Source organism: Pongo pygmaeus, chromosome 14 (genome assembly GCF_028885625.2).
Source record: "Pongo pygmaeus isolate AG05252 chromosome 14, NHGRI_mPonPyg2-v2.0_pri, whole genome shotgun sequence".
Classification (NCBI taxonomy): Eukaryota; Metazoa; Chordata; class Mammalia; order Primates; family Hominidae; genus Pongo; species Pongo pygmaeus.
In genome coordinates, this window is record NC_072387.2 from 56989352 (window position 1) to 57006009 (window position 16658).

General features: G+C 35.5%; 1 protein-coding gene across 3 annotated transcripts in view; it reads left to right on the forward strand.

The window, feature by feature from the left end:
• RB1 (RB transcriptional corepressor 1) overlaps positions 1-16197 on the forward strand; it is a 174894-nt gene extending 158697 nt beyond the window's left edge. Inside the window, exons 20-27 of one of the 3 annotated variants that reach the window (XM_054446102.2) lie at positions 160-305; positions 4143-4247; positions 5372-5485; positions 5578-5741; positions 7673-7703; positions 10997-11139; positions 11651-11700; positions 14305-16197. In XM_054446102.2, coding sequence (XP_054302077.1) covers positions 160-305; positions 4143-4247; positions 5372-5485; positions 5578-5741; positions 7673-7703; positions 10997-11139; positions 11651-11700; positions 14305-14378 — 827 coding nt within the window. In that variant the 3' untranslated portion in view covers positions 14379-16197. Of the gene's footprint in view, positions 1-159; positions 306-4142; positions 4248-5371; positions 5486-5577; positions 5742-7672; positions 7704-7831; positions 10819-10996; positions 11140-11650; positions 11701-14285 lie in introns of those variants that run through there. The other 2 variants (XM_054446107.2, XM_054446106.2) reach the window with 2 other exon arrangements.
• The last annotated feature ends 461 nt before the right edge of the window (positions 16198-16658 follow it).

Here is a 16658-nt window from a genome sequence, read left to right on the forward strand (position 1 = left end):
ACATGTTTCTCTGGGGGAAAAAAAAGAGTGGTAGAAATGAGGTTTCTGTTAAAATGCTACTTAACAGCATTATAATTAGAGCAATTTCATGATTTGAAAAAAATCTACTTGTAATTCAAAATGAACAGTAAAAATGACTAATTTTTCTTATTCCCACAGTGTATCGGCTGGCCTATCTCCGGCTAAATACACTTTGTGAACGCCTTCTGTCTGAGCACCCAGAACTAGAACACATCATCTGGACCCTTTTCCAGCACACCCTGCAGAATGAGTATGAACTCATGAGAGACAGGCATTTGGACCAAGTAAGAAAATCAAGCACTTCACCTTCTCTCCTCCCTACTTACTTGTTGACTGATTTCTTTCTTTCTTTCTTTCTTTTTTTTTTTTTTTGAGATAGAGTCTCACTCTGTTGCCCAGGCTGGAGTGCGGTGGCGCAATCTCGGCTCACTGCAACCTCCGCTTCCCAGGTTCAAGTGATTCTCCTGCCTCAGCCTCCCAGGTAGCTAGGATTACAGGCGTGTACCACCATGCCTGGTTAATTTTTGTATTTTAGTAGAGACAGGTTTTCACCATGTTGGCCAGGCTGGTCTCAAACTCCTGACCTCAGGTGATCCATCTGCCTAAGGCCTCCCAAAGTGTTGGGATTACAGGCGTGAGCCACCACACCCAGCCTTGTTAAGTGATTTCTAAAGAAAATATTAGATTCAAATGAGAAACTAGATCAATTTATTAGACTTAATATATGTTCACTTTTTGGCTACCATTTACATTTTTGTTGTAATTCTTACAAATTAAAGCTTTAACGCTCAAGAGTACATTTTAGTAACTACTTATTTAATGACACAAAAGATCTTACCTGTTAAAAAAATAGCTGAAGAACCTTCTTATCCTAGGCTTTTTGTATGTAGTAGTGAGCTAGATATCATTTTAGTGTGAAAAAAGCATGAGACTTAAGAATCAGTTGATTTAAAACAATACCTATTGAATGAACGAATGAAGTCAATTAGTTTGCAATGAGAGAATCATTTTTCATATCCTCCTTTTTCTCTATAAAATAGATTAATAAGAACAATATACTTTTGGCTGGGTGCAGTGGCTCAAACCTGTAATCCTAGCACTTTGGGAGACTGAGGTGGGTGGATCGCTTGAGCTCAGGAGTTTGAGACCAGCCTGGGCAACCTGGAAAAACTCTGTCTCTAAAAAAAATTTAAAAATTAGCCAGGTGTGGTGACTTGCACCTGTGGTCCCAGCTACTTGGGATGCTGAAGTGGGAGGATTTCTTGAGCCCAGGAGGCGGAGGTTGCAAGTGAGCTGAGATCACACCGCTGTGCTCCAACCTGGGTAACAGAGCAAGACTTTGTCTCAAAAAAATTTTTTTTAATTAAAAAAATATATACATATATAGTTAATAGCTTTACTGAAATAATTCACACACCATAAAAACCACCCATTTAAAATGTACAATTCGGTGGTTTTTAGTATATTCACAGAGTTATACAAACATCACCACAATCAATTTTAGAATTTGTATCACACCAGAAAGAAACTCCATACCCTCAAGCAGTCACCTCCTATTCCCCTACCCCCTCAGCCCAAGGCAATACTAATCTATTTTCTCACTATGGATTTGCCTCTTCTAGACATTTCATATACATGGAATTATATAATATGTGGTCTTTTGTGTATGGCTTCTTTCATTTAGCATAATGTTTTCAAGGTTCATCTGTATTGTAGCTTGTATCAGTACTTCATTCCTTTTTATTGCCAGACAATATTCCATTGTATGGATATGTACCACATTATGCTTATCATTCATAAAGTGATAAACATTTGGGTTGTTTCCACTTTTTGGCTATTATGAATAATGTTACTGTGAACATTCACGTACATGTTTTCATTTCTCCTGGGTACATACCTAGGAGTAGAATTGCTAGGTCATATGATAATTCTATGTTAACTTTTTGAGGAATGCCCAGATCATTTTCCAAAGTGGCTATACCATTTTACATGCCTACCAATAATGTATGAGGTTCTAATTTCTCTATATCCTCACCAACTTTTTAATTTTTTTTTTTTTAATCATAGCCATCCTAGTCGGTATAAAATGGCATCTCAGTGTGGTTTGATTTGCATTTCTCTGATGGCTAGTGATGGTGAGCATCTTTTCATGTGTTTACTGGCCATGTGTATATCTTCTTTAGAGAAATGTCTATTCAGACCCTTTGCCCATTTTATTTTTTTATTTTTATTTTTTATTTTTGACACAGAGTCTTGCTCTGTCACCCAGGCTAGAGTGCAGTGGCACGATCTCGGCTCACGGCAATCTCCACCTTCTGGGTTCAAGCAATTCTCCTGCCTCAGCCTCCTGAGTAGCTGGGATGACAGGTGTGTGCCACCAAGCCTGGCTAATTTCTGTATTTTTAGTAGAGACAGGGTTTCATTATGTTGGCCAGGCTGGTCTTGAACTCCTGACCTTGTGATCCGCCCACCTTGGCCTCCCAAAGTGCTGGGATTACAGGCATGAGCCACCATGCCCAGCCCATTTTGTTTTGAGACATGGTCTTACTCTGTCACCCAGGCTGGAGTGCAGTGACATGATCACAGCTCACTACAGCCTCAAATTCCCAGGCTCAAGTGTTCCTCCCACTTCTGCCTCCTGAGTAGCTGGGACTATAGGCACACACCACCACGCCGAGCTAATTTTTGTATTTTTTTGTAGAGATAGGGTTTTGCCATGTTGCTCAGGCTGGTCTCGAATGGTTGAGCTCAAGTAAGCCACCCACCTTGGCCTCCCAAAGTGCTGGGATTACAGGCATGAGCCACCATGCCCAGACTGCCCATTTTTTAATAGGGTTATTTGTCTCGTTATTATTGAACTGTAAGGGGTTATTATGTAGTCTACATACAAGTCCCTTATCACATATATAATTTGAAAATATTTTCTCCCATTCTGTGAGTTGTTTCACTTTCTTGTTAGTGTCCTTTGAAACACAAGTTTTTTATTTTGATGATGTCCAATTTATGTAGTTGTTTTCTTGTTACTGATGCTTTAGTGTCATATCTAAGAAACCAGTGCCAAATCTGAAGTTGTTAAGATTTATCCCTGTTTTCCTCCAAAAGGTTTATAGTTGTAGTTCTTACATTTAGATTTTGCTCCGTTTTGAGCTAAGTTTTTAATATAGTTGAGGTAGGAGTCCAGCTTCATTCTTTTGTTTGTGGATAACTAGTTGTTCCAGCACCGTTTTTTGAAAAGTTTTTTTCTCTCCTCATTGACAGCTGTCAAAAAATCAGTTGACTGTAAATATATAAATATTTATTTCTGGACTCTCAATTCTGTTTCGTTGATCTACATAAGCTATTCTTATGCCAGGACTACACTGTCTACACTTGGCTGTAGGATGCCAAGCAAAAATGATTATTTGGCATTCTTGGCAATAGTAGGTAAGAGCGAGAATGTTGCAGAAGCAATGAGTACTTAAATTAGGCTATAAAGTTCATACAAATAAAGTCTGACATTTTAAAGTCACAGGGAATCATTTTCAGATCTTATTTTTGCATTTAAAATATCTTTTATTGAAATGTAATACACATATGTAAAAACCTGTGTATCAAAAGGATACATTCTAACAAAAATTCATCAACTGAGCTTAGTTATATAACCAGCATCCAGATCAAGAAACAAAACGTTGTCAGCAACACATAAGACTCTCTTACATGCTCTTCCAGTCACCATAGCCTCCTTACCACCATCACCAAGTGTGTTCAATATCGTTTTATCTAATAGTTTGAAACATTTTCACACCTGGCTTTTTGAAGTGCTAGTTATACAAAATTAACTGATTCTAGTTTCAACTTTTCTGGGAAACATTTAAGGGACAAGAGCCAAAGTTAGGGTAATTTACAAACCAGGTGATCAGTCCTGAATAATTGAGCCTTGGTGATTTGCATTTTGTTCTTTAAACACACTTTGGGTTAAACACTTCATGTAGACTTTCAAACTGAGCTCAGTATGGAAAGAAATAACTCTGTAGGAAATTAAACCTTTCTTTTTTGAGGCTAAAAGAAAGAAAATGGTATTTTTAAAGAACAAAACCATGTAATAAAATTCTGACTACTTTTACATCATATTTATTTACTAGATTATGATGTGTTCCATGTATGGCATATGCAAAGTGAAGAATATAGACCTTAAATTCAAAATCATTGTAACAGCATACAAGGATCTTCCTCATGCTGTTCAGGAGGTAGGTAATTTTCCGTAGTAAGTTTTTTTGATAAATCCATATCCATAACATAACACAGGTAATTTTATTCATTAATGAGATCATATATTCTGTCTGACCTTATTATGTAAATTCACAAATAAAAACTTTTATATTACTTATTTGTAACTTAAATAGAATTGGAAAGATAAGGGTAATTATGAAATTACCCATATTCATAGTTTTTTATAAAGTTAATCAGTAATATTTTATCCCTGTAATAAGCAGGTATTTGTAATAAACTTGACATGAGTCATAGAACATTAGATATTCTTTGAAGTTATTTTTATTACTTTATAGGAAAAGCCAGTATAAATGCAGCCTTGCAAATAAATAATACAGATGTTCAGTATAAACACATTTTGTGTTTCCGGTTTACCTTCCCTTTAGAGAAATAGTAGTAGTAAAATATACTTGGTATGACACATTTCATATTGTTCTGTGGAAAGTGAGTTGTGGGATATTTTTCCCATTTATTATTGGAGTTTTCAAAAGTAATACAAACCAAGTCATTTTTGTTTGTATGTTTGTAGTTATTTTCTAAATTCAATCATTTTAATTGTATATATCAGAGGCATCTGATATAACCTCTGTGTTTTTACCTAAAATTTGAGTGAAATCTAACTATCACTAAAATATAGTGCTTTTACTAAATGTCTATTTCTTGCAATTGAGTAATGCATACTGAAACTCTTATAGATTGGGGGGATACCGGGAGGTACAGGCCAGAGAATGTAGTCCAAATATTGATGGATAATATTATTGGCTTTCGCTCAGCTCCGGCCCTTTGATTCCCATCATGCTTTCCATTCTACCAGTCTATCTACTCCTCTCTTCTTGGATGGCCAGCTATTCCATCTGCTGCTGCCTGGCTATTTCTCTCAATCATTCTGTGACATTTCACTTCTAGAAGAGCAGCTATAATCCAAGCCTAAGAAGTAATTTTATTTATTTATTATTTTTTCCTTTATAATATGTGCTTCTTACCAGTCAAAAAGTATTATAAACTATTAGAAAAGAAAATCTAAGGGTAGAAATTTGAAAATTCATTTAACAAGTAAATTTTACTTTTTTTTTTTTTTTTTTTTTTTACTGTTCTTCCTCAGACATTCAAACGTGTTTTGATCAAAGAAGAGGAGTATGATTCTATTATAGTATTCTATAACTCGGTCTTCATGCAGAGACTGAAAACAAATATTTTGCAGTATGCTTCCACCAGGGTAGGTTGAAAGTATCCTTTGATTGGAAAAATCTAATGTAATGGGTCCACCAAAACATTATATAAAAATCTACTTTTTTGTTTTTGCTCTAGCCCCCTACCTTGTCACCAATACCTCACATTCCTCGAAGCCCTTACAAGTTTCCTAGTTCACCCTTACGGATTCCTGGAGGGAACATCTATATTTCACCCCTGAAGAGTCCATATAAAATTTCAGAAGGTCTGCCGACACCAACAAAAATGACTCCAAGATCAAGGTGTGTGTTTTCTCTTTAGGGAAGTAGTAAAGAATGAGAGGGGGATTATTTTGATCCAAGAATAAAAAATATAAAGCAGTCTTCATTTCAAACAAGCTAGACTCTTGAAACTCTATTTGCTTATTTAAGTAACATAATAAGAATATGGGGGTGGGGTGAAGAAAATCTATTTACTTGGATGGGTTTACAGATTTAGTTATCAGCTTTCCTGATTGTTAGGGTATCTTCTTTTGAGAACAGTTTGAGAACCAGTTTGGTTATATGTTTCAAAACACTTTCATATTTTTGTAAATAGCCAATCTGCTAAACAAAGCAGGTTACTTTAGGTTGAGTACTTTTAGTTTGTAGTTTATTGGATGTCCTGTAAATTTTGCTTCCTGTGGATTTTGTTCCTTTTGCTTGTTATATTAAATGTAGATTACAGTCAATTAAGTCTTTAGAGGTCCATCCCTAATCCTGCCGTCGGCCTCTTTACACCTCACCTTGGGCAGGTCTCTATCTCTACTTCACAAGGGTGCTGTGGATCAGGGAAATGATGAGTATGAAGCTGTTTTAAATTCTCAGATGAAAGGTTGTATGCAACTACAAATCATTATATTATCTTCCACATCCAACCACAAGTGCTCTCTGGCTTTGAAGTGCTTCAGTTGACTAATTATATGTTATCATGGGCTATTTGAAACTGACTTTATTTGTGTAAAGTAGGAGGCAGATTAGCTAGTATAGTTAATGTAGTCTCATCTCAGAAATTATCAGCCCATATGGTTATACCTAATGGGCAAGAAAAGGGGGCATATGTTGGCCTTTCAGAAAATATTGCGTGGTATATTTAGTTATTTAAGTAGTACATACTCATTATAAAAATTTCAAACTCTACAGAAAAATATGAAGTAAGAAATAATTGGCAATATGATACAAATGCTCTCATGTGTCTCTGTAGCATCCTTTATTTATTTGGTGTTCTTGTAGTTGGATATCTGTGTACTGATATCTACTACTTGTTCTAAGCTGCTAAGATGCCGCGTCATGTCTATTTAAGAAAATTTACATTGTTCCATGCCACTATATGAAAATGTATACTTAGGTAGTTTTTTTTAATAGTGATAATTAGTCCATATTATGGTGATAATGATGGCTACTTGCTGATCCTTAGTGAAATAAATTCTGTGTTGGTATTCTTCAGCAAAAACGTCACATTCTGAACATCCTAACTAATAAATCATTGACCAGGCATTAGGAGAGCATCTTAACACTCTACCCAGTACATTTAGGTACTTTGGTTAATCAAATATTATATGTAGAGTGATGGCCACTTATCAAGGAATTGGAGGGCAAAAAAATCTCTATATTCACTAGTTCCATGTTCATGTTTTCAAATCTTTGTCGAGTCATATCAGGCTAATGATGTTCTTCAGCTTTATTATAAAGAACATAAATTATATGGTTCAAATAAAGACAGACTAATAAAGATTTCTGACTCTATATATATGATAAATAGCCTTTACTATATCAATATAGACGCTAATTAGAATTCTGATTATTACTTAATATTCTAAGTTTTTTCCAAATATAACTTGAATTTTAAATGAGAAAATATGAAAGAAATTTGATAACTTACCCATTGATTTATGAAGAGCTAAGTAGGGGTAAACTTGAAACTTTCCTTTGCCCTCCCTAAATATGGGCAATGGCAGAATATGTTCTTGCAGACCTATAACTTTTGCTTTAAAACTAAGAGACTAGGTGAGTATATGATTAAACGGGCACTGTTAGAATAATTCCCAAATGAATATAGTTTATCAGTGGTTCTAGGGTAGAGGTAACCTTTAATTTGGTATTCCTAATAGTTCAGAATGATGTATCTATGCTCATCTCTGCAAAATTGTATATGGTTTTTTATTACTAATTGGTATTTCATCTTAACTTGACAGAATCTTAGTATCAATTGGTGAATCATTTGGGGTGAGTATTTTCTTTCTATGAAATATAATAGTATGCATTGTAAGTATAAAAGAAATTAAAGCTTTCTATAATTTGAATTTCCAAGTGCAATTATTCAAACACCTCATCCAGGCATATTGCATAGAATTTTATGAGATATATATATCTCAGATTTACTTTCAAATCAAGTTTAATCTCAAATTATACTCCTAATTGGTGAACTTCAAAACTTTTCTAAATATCCATTTGAGATTATATAATACATATATACATTTGTGTATATACATACATATATACGTGAGCTGTTTTTGCTCACAACACTTCTGTCACCAAATGTGTGAGATTTTTTTCTCACCCAAATCTATTCTTCAACTCTCTGGTGTTCTACAATTCAATTCAATTCTGACACTAATTACCCAGAGTCAGCATCAGACTCCACAGGTCCAAGGGCTCAGTCCCACCGAAATGGTCTCACTGCAGACACCAGTCACAAGTGTCAGGTCCCCAGGCTACACCACACTTCCGTCTGACTTGAATCCAAAGTTGGGGGGTTCCGATAGTGCCTCTTCCTTACAGGTTTGATCCATTGCCAGAACTACTCACAAAACTCTTGAAAATATTTTACTTACTATTATCAGTTCATCATAAAAGATACAAATGAACAGCCAGATGAAGAAATATTATATAGGGTGAGGTCCAGAAGAGTCCCTAGCAGAGGGGCTTCTGTCCCTGGGGAGTTGGGGTGCACCACCTTCCTAGCACTTAGACATGTTTACCAACTCCAAAGGTCTCCCAACCTTATTGTTGAGGGGTTTTTATGGGGTTTTCATTATATAGGCATAATTGATTAACTCAATCTCCAACCCCTTCCCCTCCCTGGATAGAGGGTGGGGCTGAAAGTTCCAAGCTTCTACTCAAGACTTGGTCTTTCTGGCAACCAGCTTCCATCCTAAATTAGCTAGGTACCCACCAAGTATCACCTCATTAGAACAAAAGATGGTCCCATCACCCTTATCACTCATGAAATTTGAAGGGTTTTAGGAGCTCTGTTCCAGGAACCGGGGACAAAGACCAAATATCTTTCGATGATACCATGTATGTATGTACATAACCTCACAGGAATGTTTATACAGTTTTGAAATTCACTCATTATGAGTGTGATTTGAAATGAGATACTCCAAAATGTAAGCCCGATATCCAAATGTCACCAGCCTGTCCCTGCCTACTGGTCTCCTTCCATACATATGCACTTTTTGCTTGTCCTTCCTCTCAGACTTCTAGGATATTCTTTTTCTGGTACACAGATTAGGAATTGTTTACATGAGATCCTGCCTCAGTGAAAGTGGCAGAGCTTCATTCTAGGAGATCCAAGGGAAAGCTTTGCTTTGAAACATTTATTCTAGGCTGCAAATCCACAACCCTAGTTGGCCTTCCATTAAAGTCACTAATTCAGCAGTCCCATATTCAGTATGCATTACTGTTAATATGTTGCACCATCTCCACTCCCCTGAGAGCTTATATTTTTAATTTTTATTTTTAGAGACAGTGTCTCACTCTGTCACCTACTTATTGTAACCTCAAACTCCTCAGCCCAAGCAGTCCTCTCACCTTAGCCTCCCAAGTTGCCAGGACTATAGGCATGCACCACCATGTCCAGCTAATTTTTAAATTTTTTGTAGAGACAGGGTCTTGCTATGTTGGCCAGATTGGTATTGAACTCCTGGCTTCCACAATACCCTGTCTCAGCCTCCCAAAGAACTGGGATTACAGATGTGAGCCACTGCACCTGGCCAGAGAGCTTATATTCTTATAGGAATGGGAAGACTGCCTATGTTATGTATTGCTACATAATACATTACCCCCAAACTTAGTGACTTAAAACAAACGTTTATTATCTCCATTTCTGTGGGTCAATAATATAGGCATGACTTAGCTGGGCCAGAGTTTCTCCAAAGTCTGTGATCAAGGTGTCAGCTGGGCCTGCAGTCATCTCAAGGCTCCACTAGAGGAGCATTCACTGGCAGACTTATTCAAATGGCTGTTGGCTGATCCTCGATGGCTATTGGCCCCCCTATTGGTTTCTTGCCCTTGGGCCCCTCCATAGTGCTACTTGCTACTTACAACATGGCAGCTTGCTTTGCCCAGAGCAGGGACTCTGAGGGAGGCAGGGAAATAAAGAGCAAGAGAGAGGTCACAGTCTTATTGTAATCTGATTCTGGAAATGACAGCTCATTACTTTTGGCATATTATTTTGGTTAGAAGCAAGACAACAGTAGATCTAGCCCACACACGAGAGGAGGATCACACAAGGAGGTGAATACCAGGAGGTGGGGTCATTGGGAGCCATCTGAGAGGCTGCCCACCACACTGCCTCAAGTAACTAGGGAGAGGTAAAAGTTTGTATGCCAAATGACCAAATATTAAAATGTGCGTTACAAATAGTTCACGATGGGCTGCAGCTGTCAGGCTTTACAAAGGAGCTATGGGACCTTATAAGGACAGTTGGAGCTGGCTAGGTATCACATAGTGGTCTTCAAACATTTTTGCTTGCCATAACCTCTAAAATAATTGGGAAAAAGTTGAATGTACTTCCATATCTTAAAGCTGATAATTTAAAATATTATACATTTAATAGCAGCATGGGATTTAGTTTTTGTTAAATGGTATATGTGCTCCAAATAGATTTACCATCAAAACCTGTTTTGAATTTAATATTGGGAGAATTCGCTCATTTAATTTTTGGAAAATAAAGTATAATTGGCAAAGCTAATCCTCACTGTTGAATCTATCAGTCAAATCAGATATAATTTATATCAGAAAGTCTATATGACTTGTCAACATAATACCCATAAAGTGAATCAAAAATTATTATTCATTGAACACATCATCTCTTATCAAATGCTTGTGACCTTCCTTCTGGTTGTATAATAGCCTAAAAAAAAAAAAATGACAAAAACAAGTTTCCAGAAAGCTGTTCTGATTTGCCTACTGCTGAAAAGTAGTCCTGTATGGTGGGTTCTGAAAATGAGGAACCAGGACTTGCAGAGTAGGCAGTTGCTGGAGGAAGAATGTGAGCTGCATGGGAAAAGACAGGAGGATTTACAAAGAGTGGGTGTTTAATTGGGGATGGAATTAGGTAGTTATTCTGATTTTTAGATTTTTCTTATCTTTTATTTGGTCCAGTGAAGCAGAAAATTTAAATGAAGTTATTACCTCTACCTGATTTTTGACACACCTCAGACTATAACTTGAGGTTGCTAACTATAAAACACTGGCATTTAATGATGTAAAGTAAAGAATTCTGTAATTTGTAGACTTCTGAGAAGTTCCAGAAAATAAATCAGATGGTGTGTAACAGCGACCGTGTGCTCAAAAGAAGTGCTGAAGGAAGCAACCCTCCTAAACCGCTGAAAAAACTACGCTTTGATATTGAAGGATCAGATGAAGCAGATGGAAGGTAGGAACCATTTTTTAATGTTTTCCAGTAGCTGAGATGGTCATCTGGGGAATCCAGAGTCTCAGCACTGCTCCTGGCTTATACCAATTTCTTTCATGGCAAGTTTATTGGGAAGTTGTGAGAATGGCTCAAAATAATAGATATGAGTGTAGTGCAAAGTTAAAAACACCTTACAAATTGCGTACCAACATTCAGTGAAGATATCTAATAAACCCTGATCTTTTTTACAAAGCTATTGATAAAATTTTGTTATTCTTAACATTAAATTTAAAAATGTTTACTCTTGAAAAATATTAACCACTGTGTTTTGTAAGAACCACTGAAAAAATACATAGCATCATAAATTTGTGACATTTATGTTTTAGATGGTTAGTTTTTAAATTTTAAAATTAAAAGCTACTCACTAAAATAATAGCATAAAATAAGTCATCAAAAGCATCATAGTTACTGGAAATTTGAGTTTTCTATTTATAAATACACATGAAATGTTTTGCATTTTTTTAATCTGCAGTAAACATCTCCCAGGAGAGTCCAAATTTCAGCAGAAACTGGCAGAAATGAGTAAGTACTTATTTCACCTTGTGTAAATGAAAGAAACAATTGCTTACACTGCAAGAAGTCTTTTCGTTATATAAAAGAATATAATTTATTCAGTTGGCAGGTTTGTTTATGCATTTAAAATATAATTCAATCAAGGTTATTTATCTACAAACATTTGTGGATTAAATGTATGATGCAAAGTGAAGGTCATTTTTACCCTTTCTATGATCTTTCGTGCAGGAAGACTAAGAAGTGAAACATTGCTTGACCACATTCAACACAAATGGCTACAGTTAGAAAATACTTTAGCAGAACTACAAAGAGGAACTATTTAGGAGTGTTAGCTATAGGGAAAGGTTTTATAAACCTAGCATATGTAAACATCATCACCCTTATTTAAGGAATAACCTTTGATTCTACCATTATTAAACTTCCCTTATTTGCAAATCTTAAAACAATTTCAAACAAAAGTTTCCATTACTGGAAATCAGAATTTTAATAAAGAACACTATGTCATTTTCCAAGTTATACAGAGTGATATCATGTTAGGGTAAGTGGAATTCTATTCAAAACTACTCTGAGACTAGACAAAAAAATTAATCCAAGTATAGTAGATGGAAAGCACATTAGGAAAGAGATAAATGTTCACTAACTACTATTGGGTTGTCTTACGTAGCTATGGTAGTGAGTGTAACATTTCCCGGTATCTGCTGCCAGATCCATTGATAGGAAAAGGAACTGGGATTTTGAAAGAAGACAAATATTCAGGAGACAGGTGTTAAAACTATCATTCCTAGGTCACAGGACACACTAATGAGAACAACACCAATTAAAATGAGAGGCTTTCTTTTAATACATCTTTGTAGATACTAACTTTGAAAATAAGATATTTAAAAGAATGCTTTTTTTCTATGTATTATTTTTAAAGTGTAATTAAAACTAAATAACTAAAACAAAATTTTCTAGTTATAAACGAATCTCTTTTTGGATTTTATGTCAACTTATATATTCCTATTTTAACTTTTAAATAGTTGCATCTTTTCCCCTCAGTACATGAAAATAGACAAGAGGCTTATAACCAAAATCAGGCCTTGAAGACATATGGAAACATTTTGGAACCCACAAATATGCACTTAAAAAGGAGCTGAAAGCTGTAAAAACATGTATATTTTCTTAGAGAAGAGTTCAGTTGCTATAGTTAGTACCTTTCCCAGTGACACACTTGGCTATGATGGTGAGCTTCCTCTGCCAGGCCAAAGTTCAGGACCTTTGTGCATCTACAAAATTGTGACAAAGCAGGCAGAATTTTAACCCCTGAGGCTAAGGCATTTCTTTAGGATGCTCTTCAGCTTTTCTTAAAGAATTACATTTAGAAAAGATCATCATACAATGCTGGATTGCCCAGAATGGAAGGGCATTCCATTTTTCCAAATGTGCTTCTTTATAAAGAGCTCATGCCTACCTCTAAAATCAAGTTAAGAATTTTTAAGAAATTTAATAAGTATCCTGGCTTTGTCTATATTGTAATTCATAATATGCTTTTAACATGGCCATGGCCCGGGTAGGCATGATGGCTCATGTCTGTAATACCGGCACTATGGGAGGGCAAGGTGGGAGGATTGCTTGAGGCCAGGAGTTCAAGACCAGCCTGGGCAACATAGCAAGACCCCATCTTTACAAAAAAATCCAAAAATTAGCCAGGCATAGTGGCCTGTGCCTGTAGTCTCGGCTACTGGAGAGGCTGAGGTAAGAGAATTGCTTGAGCCCAGAAGGTCAAAGCTGTAGGGAGCCATGATCATGCCACTGCACTCCAGCTTGGGCAACAGAGCAAGACCCTGTCTCAAAAAAAAAAAAAAAATCCATGCTTAGTTTAAATGAGCTATGATCTGATGTATTTGCAGTACCTGCAAGGCATCTGCAAACATAAGGGAAACTATAGCTTTGTAAAGAATACCACCACTCACTCTGGCAGATTCAATCTGGGCCAGCCGAGTATTCTAGTCTGCTGAAGTATATGCCAAGCATCAACCACCTCATCTCTAGAATAGTGGCCTGCAAAATGGGGCATACCTGAAGTATGCAAGATCATCTTTTGGGGTACATAAAATAGAAGTTCTATTTATCTCATTTTAATGTTTGCTTGGGGTATGTGTTTTATAATTTGTACATACATACATATTTTTGTGGTACAGGCTTGGAAAAAAATTTACTCACAGGGATATATGATTTTTAAAGATTTGGAGACCACTGCTTTTTTTGGGGTGGGGAGGGAATTTTTGTTTTTTTTTTAACTGATATATCATAGTTATACATCTTTTAGGGGTACATGTGATGTTTTGATATGTGTACACAATGTGTAATGATCAAATCAGGGTTATTGGGATATATATCACCTCAAACATTTATCTTTTCTTTGCATTAGGAACATTACAATTCTAGCTATTTTGAAATATGCAATAAATTAACTATAACTCCCTAAGTACTGTCAAATACTAGAATGAAGACCACTGCTTTTGCAAGGTCCTGAGCACCATCAATTTGACATGAGCATAATATATATGGCAGCCACTTGCCAACTTGCCCAGTACCATCAATGCTGTTAACAGTTCTTCATCCTTTTTCCAGCTTCTACTCGAACACGAATGCAAAAGCAGAAAATGAATGATAGCATGGATACCTCAAACAAGGAAGAGAAATGAGGATCTCAGGACCTTGGTGGATACTGTGTACACCTCTGGATTCATTGTCTCTGACAGATGTGACTGTATAACTTTCCCAGGTTCTGTTTATGGCCACATTTAATATCTTCAGCTCTTTTTGTGGATATAAAATGTGCAGATGCAATTGTTTGGGTGATTCCTAAGCCACTTGAAATGTTAGTCATTGTTATTTATACAAGATTGAAAATCTTGTGTAAATCCTGCCATATAAAAAGTTGTAGCAGATTGTTTCCTCTTCCAAAGTAAAATATGCTGTGCTTTATGGATAGTAAGAATGGCCCTAGAGTGGGAGTCCTGATAACCCATGCCTGTCTGACTACTTTGCCTTCTTTTGTAGCATATAGGTGATGTTTGCTCTTGTTTTTATTAATTTATATGTATATTTTTTTAATTTAACATGAACATCCTTAGAAAATGTGTCCTATCTATCTTCCAAATGCAATTTGATTGACTGCCCATTCACCCAAATTATCCTGAACTCTTCTGCAAAAATGGATATTATTAGAAATTAGAAAAAAATTACGAATTTCACACATTAGATTTTATTTTACTATTGGAATCTGATATACTGTGTGCTTGTTTTATAAAATTTTGCTTTTAATTAAATAAAAGCTGGAAGCAAAGTATAACCATATGATACTATCATACTACTGAAACAGATTTCATACCTCAGAACTTAAAAGAACTTACTGATTATTTTCTTCATCCAACTTATGTTTTTAAATGAGGATTATTGATAGTACTCTTGGTTTTTATACCATTCAGATCACTGAATTTATAAAGTACCCATCTAGTACTTGAAAAAGTAAAGTGTTCTACCAGATCTTAGGTATAGAGGACCCTAACACAGTATATCCCAAGTGCACTTTCTAATGTTTCTGGTCCTGAAGAATTAAGATACAAATTAATTTTACTCCATAAACAGACTGTTAACTATAGGAGCCTTAATTTTTTTTTCATAGAGATTTGTCTAATTGCATCTCAAAATTATTCTGCCCTCCTTAATTTGGGAAGGTTTGTGTTTTCTCTGGAATGGTACATGTCTTCCATGTATCTTTTGAACTGGCAATTGTCTATTTATCTTTTATTTTTTTAAGTCAGTATGGTCTAACACTGGCATGTTCAAAGCCACATTATTTCTAGTCCAAAATTACAAGTAATCAAGGGTCATTATGGGTTAGGCATTAATGTTTCTATCTGATTTTGTGCAAAAGCTTCAAATTAAAACAGCTGCATTAGAAAAAGAGGCGCTTCTCCCCTCCCCTACACCTAAAGGTGTGTTTAAACTATCTTGTGTGATTAACTTATTTAGAGATGCTGTAACTTAAAATAGGGGATATTTAAGGTAGCTTCAGCTAGCTTTTAGGAAAATCACTTTGTCTAACTCAGAATTATTTTTAAAAAGAAATCTGGTCTTGTTAGAAAACAAAATTTTATTTTGTGCTCAATTAAGTTTCAAACTTACTATTTTGACAGTTATTTTGATAACAACGACACTAGAAAATTTGACTCCATTTCATCATTATTTCTGCATGAATATCATACAAATCAGTTAGTTTTTAGGTCAAGGGCTTACTATTTCTGGGTCTTTTGCTACTAAGTTCACATTAGAATTAGTGCCAGAATTTTAGGAACTTCAGAGATCGTGTATTGAGATTTCTTAAATAATGCTTCAGATATTATTGCTTTATTGCTTTTTTGTATTGGTTGAAACTGTACATTTAAAATTGCTATGTTACTATTTTCTACAATTAATAGTTTGTCTATTTTAAAATAAATTAGTTGTTAAGAGTCTTAATGGTCTGATGTTGTGTTCTTTGTATTAAGTACACTAATGTTCTCTTCTCTATCTAGGAGAAGATAGATAGAAGATAACTCTCCTAGTATCTCATCCATTCCTAGCCTTTAAGGGGCTCTATATGCTAGAGATTTCCAAATTTATTTCTTCAGCCCTGATCTTTTCACAGAGGTCAAGGCTCTTATAGCCAACAGAACTCTTGATTCCTACTCCCCTCTACCCAATGTCTCAAAATATAAACTAAAATCAAATAAATAAAAATCTATTTTTTTCTACCCTGGTCTTTCTCCATTTTATTAAACACTTATCAAGTCAAAAACTTAGGAGCTATCTATTAATTCTTGTCTGGACCACTGCTAAAGACTTCTAACTAGTCTCCCTGTTCCCTTTCTTTCTTTACTGTCAAACTCCATAAAGAACAAAAATGATTGTTTAAAAATATAAATTGATTCACGTTGCTC